This window comes from Podarcis pityusensis, assembly GCF_964106645.2.
Source record: "Podarcis pityusensis genome assembly, chromosome: 4".
Lineage (NCBI taxonomy): Eukaryota > Metazoa > Chordata > Lepidosauria > Squamata > Lacertidae > Podarcis > Podarcis pityusensis.
In genome coordinates, this window is record NC_138027.1 from 99659293 (window position 1) to 99670891 (window position 11599).

Sequence of the window (11599 nt, forward strand, 5' to 3'; positions counted from 1 at the left end):
CCATAGAATCAGTGTGAATATGGGACTGAACATAAGTAACATGGTCCAGAAATAGGCTTCTCCCTCCGCCTGATGCTGGTCTATGACTGTAATAAAGATTTGTTGTTATCCCTCTACCCCTAGCTTCCAACTCACACCAGAAGACTATGCAAGCAGAACTCTATCCACAAAGGCTTCTTCTTTTTGGACTCTGCGTGGGTATCAAGTGTGTGAAAACAACACATCAGCCCTGCTTCCCTTTACACGCACAGTACCTCTTTAAATGGTTAACATATGAAGAGGGCTAGAATCAGTGAGACTAATGGCAAATGGTCCTGGCACTGAAAAATCATTGGAAATAACGTCCCCATTTTGCCTCCCATAAATGGGACAGTGAAATATGTGGGGTGGAGATTTTGGCTCTACTTTAGTAAGAAGCAAAATCCTCTGAACAGTGAGTACATAGACACTGGGATAAATGACAAACAACAGGCACTTATTTTTTAATTGTTATAGCATGATTTTCTGTTAATGATCACACAAGTAAATAAGATACTAGGCTGTCCTGATTTATCCCTTTCCCCGCCATGTATCTCAGCACACCATTTCTGACTACAAGTCTGTCGCTTCATTATGAATGTGGCCTTGTGTGCTACTTTTAATGTGTTACACTGGCACATCAGAAGCAACATCAAGGTACTGCCAATAGAGCATCAGAATAGTAAGGAGAATTAATTCTTTATACAATCTCTATGGAAACAACATTAAAGCAAAAGCATTTTGTCCCCCATTTTAGCTAGTGCACTTATTTTGGAATTCCTTTTCTGACATCCTTTTAAATCCATACGATGCTTTCAACAGCAATGTGCCCATTGCTATTAGAGTTATTTGTTCAGTCTCCAGCTATCTAAGCAGATCTTGAATTATCTCACATGAACTATACCATCAAGGACATAGCATGGGCTTTATCCCCAGGTGCTACCCCTGTTCAAAAGACATCATTTGGTGTTTCCCCAGCTCATTTCTGTGACAGTTACCCTTGTTTGACTTGTGTAAAACACTACCAAAAGCACAGGTTTAGTTTGTCCTATGATCAGTTCTCAAGTTTTGCCTGAATGTAAAGAATTATAGAGTTTAAGTTATAAAGAGCCATGTGGCATTGCCAGGTCATCCTCCTCCAGAAACGTGTGCCGTACTGTATTGGCCTGAATATAAGCTGCACCTTTCAAATTTAGGGGGGGGGGTGAAAAAAAGAAAAAAATACCCGAATATAAGCCACTCCATTCCTCGCTGCTCCTGGATGAATACTGGGGGGGGGGGGGCACCTTGCTGCATTGCCGCTGGCCTTTCCCCTTCCTCGCTCTCTCCCTTCCCGGCCTTGGAGGAGAGGACGGGGGATTACGCATGGGACAGGCGCCGCTTTGCCGCACTCCTGCCACTGTTTCCCCATGCTCCTGGCTGCATACCGTAAGGTCTCGAGTATAAGCCACACTTTAACTTTTCATGGTCAAAATTGGGGGGGGGGGGAGTGTGGCTTATATTCAGGCCAATATGGTAATTCTATTTTCCCTTTTTCTTTTTTACCCAACGTTTTGTTATACCCTCTCCCAATCTACATTTCTCTCTCTCTGTGCCTCTGTCTCTTTCTGTCTCTCTCACTTAATGCCTATGTACTGTCTTTCCCAATAATGCTTAGAGCTAATGGTCCACACAGATGTCTGAAACCCTCCTAAGGTACTTCATTCATGCTACTGAAATTCAAATTTCCTACATGCCTTCCTCAAGCGACACATTCCAAATGACCTTGAATTCTTCCATGGCAAAATCTGGTGACAGCTCTAGAGGAACTACACTGCCATAAGTGGTTACAACCGGCAACCATAACTGGTGTAATAACTCATAAATTGTTCCAAAGCAACATACATCCTGATGCAATAGCATCTTTGATGCTACTGAGCCAGCCACAGACTGATGACTTTAGACTTTTGAAGAGTGCAGATATTCTGCACTGAGACAATAGCTGAATTGCTCTCAGAATAAATTAAACTGATCTGGTAGTGTTTACTGTTGCTGGTTAATAGTTTAACTGATGAATGTGGAAGAGAGATGGGTACAGGACAAGAAGAGGCTAGCCTTAGCCCAGGGCCAGACTAGGAGGCCCTTGGCATGGTGCCAGTGACACCCCCCATCTGGGGAGGACCTAGCCCTCCTTGTGTAAGGTTACCAGATGTCCCCGTTTCCCAGGGACAGTCCCTGGATTTACAAACCAATCCCCATACAAAATCCATTGAAGTTGAAAAGTGTCCTCAGATTCATTGAAAAAAATCTGGTAACCTTATCCTTGTGGCCAGAACAATCTACAGCCACCACTTGTTTTCTCTTGAGACCAGCACTGCTTTGGCAGCCGTACTACTTACTGCCTTCACCAAGAACCCAGACATGCTTCTGTGGTGGACAGTGGTGGAATTTTTGAATGGAAGGTAAGCTGACTTCCATTTGTGCTGATCACCCAGTTACTCAATAAGCAATGCATTGGCATGCAGATTTTGAAACTGATAGAGTTCATAGTTCTATAGCCAACAAGTTTCGTAGATCTATGGGCCACACCATTACATGCTGGCAAACTTAAAATGGCAGACAGCCAAAGTGGATGGGGGCTGAGCTCGACTCCTGTTCAAAAGCTGCATTATCACCTACTATAGAAAAGCAGCCTGAATGGAGTTTGGAATAGGGGTAAATTACACCAGCATAAATTACCCTACCATAAATCACGTTGGCTTCCGATAGTTTGGATCGCTTTGCCCATGTATGTTATATATCACAACTATTATACAGGACAAAGGAAGCTTGTTTCAGCCAGAACAGGCCTATTAATCTGAGCTGCACAAAGGCTGGCAAATACAGTTGCAATAAAGAAAACATGTTTATAATATTTGTGATGTAATATAAACAATAAAATAAACCTGGACAATGAAATAGGGGAGCGGGGGTTGTTATTGTCTACTGCTATTCCCTTCCGTTGCTGCTCTTGAATCTACCTGCCCTAGATCTCCTGGCCATGACATTTCAAGCCTGTTACATGTATGCTAGGGATAGTGTGGATGGCTTTTGTATCTGGACACTCTGAGAAATCACAAGCCAAATGGGATTTCTAACTACAGTTTACAAGCCAGAGGAGGGATGAAGGAAACTAAGGAGCACCACTGGAGCCACAATAGCAAGGGACACACTCTTACACAACCTCAGGTGCGTGTTTGAGGACCTTACTGAATCATAGTCCCCAGTGGGATTTTTGGAAGACATCATGTCATTTTCTATCCCACTTCAAATTATGCTCTGTTGAACCAGATCTTTGGATCTAGTTCTGGTTTACGTCCAAATTACTGTCACATCAGTAACGCACTGGGATGCTCGGCTATTCTGTCTAACATTGTGGGGCCAAGGCTGGCAAATCAAGTAAGCATTAGCATATAGACCTTCTGGCAGGGAAGCTTTCCACTTAGCACTGGGCATTCTGATGGATTTCTCAACTCTGAGCTGCCATCCGTCTCATTATCCCATTTGTCTTCGTTAGGCTAAATTGGCAGTTATGTCTTCATGGCAAATGTTTGTTTTTTGCAAATGAGCAGTGAGCAAAGAGCAAGAGACCTAAGAGGAGCCATTTCTCCCCCCTGCAATTTAATCTGAGGGCAGGAGAGCAAGTGGTCAATACAGCTGAGCAGGACACAGGTGCTCAAGGTACCCCAAACTTCTTCCCTTTCAACCAGTTACTATGCTGCTACCAAGCCTATTAGAAACTTCCTCAGGACATAGATTGCTGCTACTAGAGGATTTACAGTTATCTGATGGTGTAATCTTTTTTTTTGTTAAAGGACTTTTGGCTTTTTTGGTGAATATGGGCAATAATCAAATTTGGGGATGCCTCCTTAAACAACAAATCTGAGGATTTGCAAGGAAACACAGATAACTTGGGGTAAAATTTAGTAATATTTCTTTTGGATGGATGCATCAGATTTTGCCTAAAATGAAATTCAAAGTGAATTTGGACAGTTAGTAAGAAATCTAGCTGAATTTCTCACAGAGCTTCCACACATCCTTTGTGTTACTTCTGGAATTCCACATAAGGAAGAATCAAATCAACATAAGCACTGTACTGATGGAACTTCTAAGTACTTCGTAAACTGGAGCGAGTGTAACACTGTTTTTGTCTAGCAGTAAAAGTATTTTGGAGTGCCTATTTCCTTTGACCTGATCCAGTTGCATAGTCATCATGATCTGTATGTACCCCCTCCATGCAACAGTAGCAACAAGAACAAGCAGGCAAGAAGGTTATCCGTCTTATTAAATAGCATCATAGATGTTGCACTCTGGGCCACAAAGTGACAATGACAGAATCGTTCAGTTAATCAGTGTGGAAGGTCATTGCACAAAAGAGAGCTATAAATGCAACACAATATGCTATTCTGCTTTGTGTAGTTTGCACTGCAATTTCTCTTCCATTCAGTGACACTTCTAAGAACCATTTTAACTCCTAAGAGCTATTGCCAGGTATCAGTAATGCTCTTCCCTACTGACTCATTTCTTCCAAATGGTCACATTTCAGCTTAGGCGCAGGATAATTAGGGATGAGCAAACAGACACCTTCTTTCTCAGAGTGATCCCTCTAAGAGCCCCCAAGACCCTTCACCAAAAATTTAAATTTGGCCATAGCTGGAAACAATCTCTCCCATGACTCTCTTTGTGAGTTTCAAAATGTAGGACTAAAATGTTAAAGGAAGGAATTAAATCTAACATTTCAAGGTTGTGAGCCCAGTTGTTCAGCATAAGCTGACTTGATTTTACAAAAGTCCATATTTAAATTGCACATATGTTGTACATACTTTTTACATAAAATATGTACCTGTTAATGCTTATCAATGCATTTTATAAACATACTTTACATAAAATGTATTTTTGTGCACCAAAATGTGTTGCTGGTGCTGCTCTTCATCTGAAAACTGGTCTAAATTCTTTGAGCAGCCTTGCCTGGATATACTCCATTCATTTTTTACTGTGGTGTTGTCTTTTGATACTCCCAAATCCTTTGTATTTTGGGTGATTACTGAGTCTTTGAAGTCTGCCCTGGATGAAGGAACTGTTGAAAAGTTGCTTCAGTTGTGCTTATCTACAGTTGTCTCTTATCTACAAACTGTGAGCCAAATATATTGGCAAAGGGCAGCAGGAAACAATGGAGCATGCCCTTCTTCATTGCCATTATTTGAGCCAGGTTTATCCAGCCCATCCTATATAAGTTCCTGGGAGTTCAGCACAACACAACATCTCCATATTACTACAAGACGAAAGCCCAGTAGTCACATATTCAGTCGCCAGATTTTGTGCTGCCATGATAGATATTTGTTGAAGGATGGTCTATGCTACCAATCAGTCCTAAATTGAAGGCCCATTTTGTTAGATCCACACTTCTTAAGCCCCACCCCACATAGCTGTTTTAACTGGTCTTTTTTAAATTTTTTCTTATCATTTTTTACCCATCCATTATTTATGCTTAATCAAGTATTCTATGTATATGTTTTAATTTACATTTGGTTCCTGCTCCCATTTATTTAACAATTATCCGCTTAGATTCATACTATGCTATTTATTGAGATGTTTTGCTTCTGCTGTCTGTGACCGTAATAAAGTAAATTCAATTCAATTCAATTCTATATTGGTAATGAGAAATTAACAGGTGTTGGGCTACAAGAGTGATATGGGGTGGCCCTTGTATCTCCTCAACACCTCAGCCAGGTTGCTGGGGCTGCCACGTCTTAATTCTGATAATGGGAATATGACAACAGGAGGTCACTTTTGGTGAAAGATCAGCAGATGGGGTGGCCTATGTGGTGGCCCTCAGCCAAGTGAAGCTCATATTCCTACAAGTGCTAAAAAGCACGGCCTAACTGCTTACTTCGCTTGGGATGCCTGAAATAAGTATCCTCTGCCAATGACCTCCAGTTGCTGAACTCCATGACATAAAAATGAACTACTCAAAAATATCCAGAGGCATACAATCCCTTCAGCTTTACTCACCCACCCTTCCCCACAAGTACATTCAGAATATTAAGGTCAAATTGTTGTTTTAGCACCAGCATTTTAAAAAGTAGATTTTGGCTCTTGACGTGACATGAAATGCTAGGCGTATTTAAAATGGAGGGAATTAGAACCTCTGCCCCCAAATATTTCTCCTGGAGGTTACGGGCACACAAGCCATATTTATCAAAACTCTATCCTTATGTTTGTCCTCTTCTCTCTGGATTGTATAAAACACACATATTTTCCCCATTTTCTTTCATGTGTCCATCTTTTTTCCCTTTTCCTTTTTAAGGAGAGCTTAGAAATACTACAAGGCTGGTACTTTCCCAGTGGCCTTTTGAAGCACTTAATCACTATACAAATCTTTTTTCTCATCATTCAAGTGTTAAGTTGTTGTTGTTTTGGATGTCACTCAGCATTTGAAAAGTAGTTTGTCTAATTGTGCTCCTCCGTACCCCGTCGCCAGTCACTGGCGCAGTTACGACATCCCAAGCCACCCTCCCCATCCGCCTTATTAAAGAAATGTGTGGAAGAGTGGAGCCAGCTCTGCTTCATTCCTCCACCCGACCCCTCTCTTTTATTATAAGGATTTACATTACCACAGAACATGGCAATGCTGTTATAAATAAACCAACATTGTGTGTGAGTCATGCTGAAGGACAATAAAACATCTGCATCAGACTCTGAAAGTCACCTTCCCCGAGCATTAAGTTACCATTTCAATTCTCATTTTATTTTGGGTGGATTGTTACAGCCAAAGACTTTGTTATTCTATATCCCTTTCATCCTTTCCCTTCCTTTCACTATGAACTCCCAGTGCACTGGCAGCAATCGGAGAGAGCTCAGATGGAGACTAATGATTCCTCAAGTACGATTGCCCTGATGAAGTCCCAGACATTTTCAATGACTTCCACGCCTGCCGAGGCCAGTTGACTCCGAGGTTGTGACTGTTCCTGCCATTCCTGTGGCTCTGACATGGCAGGCAGTGGAAGGAACAATTACAAGGTACTTATTACAGCCTAGTCCTGAGCAAGGTATTTACTTACTGCATAGTAAATGCAGGACTGAGGCCCCATTAAACATTTCCTGACCTCCAACCTGGGTAATTTCCTGGTGAATGTCAATTTGACAGGCAAACTGTACGACCTCAAACTTGAACAACAAATGTGCAACGAACATCTTTCAACTGTAAAATAAATAAATAAATAAGTCCCTAGATTTCACAACCCCACATGTGCCAAATGTTTCCCATTTGCACTAGTATGTTTAATAATGGAAAAGGTCCAAGAGAAAAGGTGCAAAGAAAAAAAGGTGCAATTTAATAGACAGCTGTAAGCGTTGCAAAATGTCCATATAATTTTATTGCATATAGCAGCTGATCCTCAGATATTTATACACAGATTTAAATTCAGACAAGGAATAGGAAGAAGCCCCCTGAGTATTTTTTGTAATCTTAGGTAATCTTACACAAGCTCTTTATTCTTCCTCCCAGAAGTCCTTCGACATTTTGCCTGAGCAGGAACGTGCAAATTGCCCTTGAAATTCTGTCCTAAGTGAAACCTTGCAGCAACTCACCACCCACCACCTCTCTTGAAGCCACTCAGATGTTTTGCACAATCAAAAAGTTCCACATCATCTTTATGATTTCACTTCAAGCAAAATCTAGCCCACAATCAAGAACGTGGGAACCTGCCTTATACCAGTCCTGTCCACTGGTCTGTTGATCTCAGTGTTGTCTACACCGAAAGGCAGCAGAAGGTCTCCAGGGTTTCAGGAAAGAGAGTCTGTGGGGGCAATGATGAGACCGATGCAATAACTGGATTAAAGTAGGCTACAGATTTCTTCCTAATACTATTACTATATCAAAACTTGTCTATAAATTTCAAAAGAACTGCGACAACATTCTGTTGGAATTCTGCCTGGGTCAGAGGAATGTGCCACAAGCGTAGGCACCGGCAGATATTCCTGTCGACCTCCCCGCGTCTCCCAACCTCTGCTGATAAGCAGGCGAGGTCCGGCGATTCTTCTCAGATGTATGAGAGGAACACACCGTTCTTCCTCTCTCCCCTTTGGTGTCCCCAGGGAGGGGAAAGAAGCAGACAGAAAACTATTTACATCATTTATTTCTGCCTCTTACATCAGTACAGAGAATCATGTCTGCACTCAACAACAGCAAGGAGAAACTCCTCCCAAGTACTTCCAGTACGGGTCATATGACACACACACACACTGAGCTAACATCCGGTGCTCAGTACAGAATGGACTGCCCCTTTGTTCCCATGGCAACAGTCACAAACATCCTGTCTGGCTTTCCAGCCACAAGCAGCTGGCTGAGCTGCTAAAGCCTTTGCTTGCTGCAGCATTGGTGCTTTATGGTAACATACTCCCCCTAAAGTATCAATGTGTGCTGCGAGCAAAGCGTCATCCAGAGAAGAAAACAAACAGTTGTTATATTTATAACATTCCCCTGTTGTTTCAGTTCCACCCTTGGAACTACCCGCCACTGGTTTAACCAATGTACCTCTCTGGTTGTCTGGCTTCCAAGGAATGAGTGCTTCTGCATTACCTTGGCTAGCTACCCTCTGTTGTGTCTTTGTCTCTGACTTAGACACAGCTTCAATCTGTCCTTGGTCGTTTACAATAGCAACATATGCAAGGTTAGCAAACTCCTTTGAATACCTCTTGGGTGGTACACCCTTCGTTGCTCTCTCAGACCTACGTATGAGGTTCTGATCCTCTGTGCTCACTGGTTCACCCTTTGGACTCTGTTGAGAACCAGTAGCAATCAGTGGTTCTTCCTTCACCTGTGAAGGTCTATCCATTGTGTGAGATTTCCTCTCAATGACTGTGACAACTGAGCTGTCTGAGCTATCGCTGTCATCATCAGTACTACTGAACTCAATAAGATCAAACTCATCATCATCATCATCAGAATCGTTTCCTGTGGGAAATGTCTGTACTATCCGCTCTTGCTTTGGAGCACTCTCTAGGAACTTTGTGAGAATCACCTGACCAGATTCAGACAAAATTACTCTGTAGAGACCTTTTTCATATCCCACAAAAATGCCTCTGGCATTCTTTACTCCACCTGGAGCTTCTGTTCTCACAGGAGACCCGAAAACCTTAAAATAGGCAACAGAAGGTTTTCTATTGAACAGCTTCTCAAAAGGAGAACATCCCAACTCTGTTGAGACTTTTCTCAGCCACACATGAAGATAGGACGCTAGCGATTCAGCCCAATATTCATGTGGCAAATGTGAACTCAGCAATTGCGCATTCATCCCCTTTTGCAATTCTTTGTTCACTTTTACACAGACCCCCCCTGTTCCACGCTTCTTGCGAAACTGCCACTTTGTGGTTTATCCCTTTTCCATCCAGGAACTTCTGAAACTTCTGTAACAGAAAAACTTGTTTGTCATCTGTGAAAAGACAATCAATGTTAGCATCATGCATACTTTTAACCTTGTCACAAAACTCCTGAAACTTTTCTAAAGTTTCTTGTGGTTTCTCCATCATATAAACCCAAGAATAATTAGTGAAACAATCCACACACAAAAGGTAAAATCGTGCACTGCCTCTAGATGGTTCTAGAGGACCAATCACATCAGCATACACCCGCTGAAATGCTCTGTCGACCTTCTTCGTCTTAGTCACCTTCCTGGTGCTCACACTGGTCACACCTGCGAGAGAGATTTCGTTAGAAACATCAGAAGAATTACATTTCATGTAATCACTTTGATCAAAAGTCAACAAATACAGTCCATCTTTCTCTTTGGCAGTAAGAAACAGTTCTCCATCTTTGTAGATCTTGCAGCTTTTAGCATCATAGGACAGTTTCAGTCCTTTCTTTGCAATCTGCGACACGCTCAGCAGATTAAATCTCAGTTCTGGAACCAGGTAAACATTGCTTATAGTCAAGTTCAGACTCTCAAGATACACAGTCCCAATTCCAGTCGCTTCCAACTCCTGACCGTTGGCCTGTTTCACAGTGAAGCTTTGCTTCTTCAACGTCGAAAATAGTCCTCTGTGCGGGCACATATGAACCGTGGCGCCCGTGTCAATTATGAACGAGTTCCCAACATCTGGCGTGGTTCCTTTCGCCATCATAGCCTTTGCAGGTTTCACCTGGCACTTGGTACGGCTTTTGCCTGACGCCTGAGGCTTCGTAGAGCTGCTCTTTGCTCCTCTTGACTGGCGCGGCTTCTTACAGTTTCGCTGTAGATGCCCAGTCTGTCCACAATTGTAGCATCGGACAGCACTCAATGCTACACCATGCTCTCCAGTAGCATCAGCAGTGGGGGAATTAGAACTCTGTTCTTCCCTCCCCCTGTCTTTTTCTTCCAGTGCAGCAAGTCTGTCGTGTTCATTCAGGACCACAGCACAAACTCTCTCCGCGGTCAGCTGCGCGGCCGGTAGGGAACCAAGCTGACTGGCAACAACCTTGTAGGTGCGGCTAAGGCTGTTTATCATCATGAAGCAAAACACTTCCTCCTGAAGACGGAAATTGCGTTCCACCATCTGTTGACGCAGAAACTTCATTTCTGTCAGGTGCGCTTGAACATCTCCATCAGGCGCAAGTCTCAGATTGGTCAATTTCTCAAAATACAGCAACGCTGAAGAACCAGCATCTCTCTGATGCGTTGTACGCAGCGTGTCCCATACCTCTTTCGCATTTTCTAAATGCTGAACATGCACCAACTGATCATCTGAGACACACAGAATTATAGCAGTCCTGGCCCTTACATTCCGTGACTCCCAACCTCTGGTTGGTGCTGCAGGGATGGGGTTTTCAATTACATCAAAAAGCCTCTGATTCTGCAGCAGGGCCTTCATCTTTACAGACCAAGATGCATAATTGTTATTGGTCAAGGGAGGTGGGCAAGGCAAAGCTCCTTTCTTGGCATCCATCTTGAAGCCAAGCCTCTCTCACCTCCAAACAAGCTGCAAAATCCAACAGCTGTTTTTTTCTTTCTCACGCAGCAAACTGCAAATTGTTTACGCTCTTTGCACCTGGCAGCTAAACTCAGGCTGCTATTGAAAAGTCCCTTCCAAGAGCTCGTAAACTTGTAGCCAAAACATTCTCTGGTTTTGTTTCGCTTTCCCAGGCTTACACTCAGAGTCCAGCCCCTTTGCCAGTAACTTTCCGTTACCTAGCAACAATGCATTTCAAGAGGACATCTTATCTACCACAAAAATTTGTGGAATGCAGGCCTCTTCTCCCGGAGCTTTTGTTTTCTTTGAAACGCAGCTCCGTGAACCAGGGAATTAATCTTCCTGCGTTCACTCTTTTAGCCCGAAATGCAGCATACCTTGAACTTTGTTGCTCTGGAAAACACCTCTTCTTTCCACCAGCTGTCTGTGGAGCCTCTGGCTTTTCTCAGACGCTTTTCTTCCTCCTTGGAGCAGAGGAGGACAATCCATCAGCCTCTCATGCAGATGTCCGATGAATCGCAACCATCCGAAGGCTGCCACTGTTGGAATTCTGCCTGGGTCAGAGGAATGTGCCACAAGCGTAGGCACCGGCAGATATTCCTGTCGACCTCCCCGC

At 43.1% G+C, this 11599-nt stretch overlaps 1 protein-coding gene across 1 annotated transcript in view; it reads right to left on the minus strand.

The window, feature by feature from the left end:
- LOC308475815 (uncharacterized protein) overlaps positions 1–9367 on the minus strand; it is a 170141-nt gene extending 160774 nt beyond the window's left edge. Inside the window, exon 1 of the mRNA XM_081003231.1 lies at positions 8278–9367. Within this exon, the coding sequence (XP_080859357.1) occupies positions 8286–9332 (1047 nt within the window). The 5' untranslated portion in view covers positions 9333–9367 and the 3' untranslated portion in view covers positions 8278–8285. The remainder of the gene's footprint in view (positions 1–8277) is intronic.
- Between the last annotated feature and the right edge of the window lie 2232 nt (positions 9368–11599).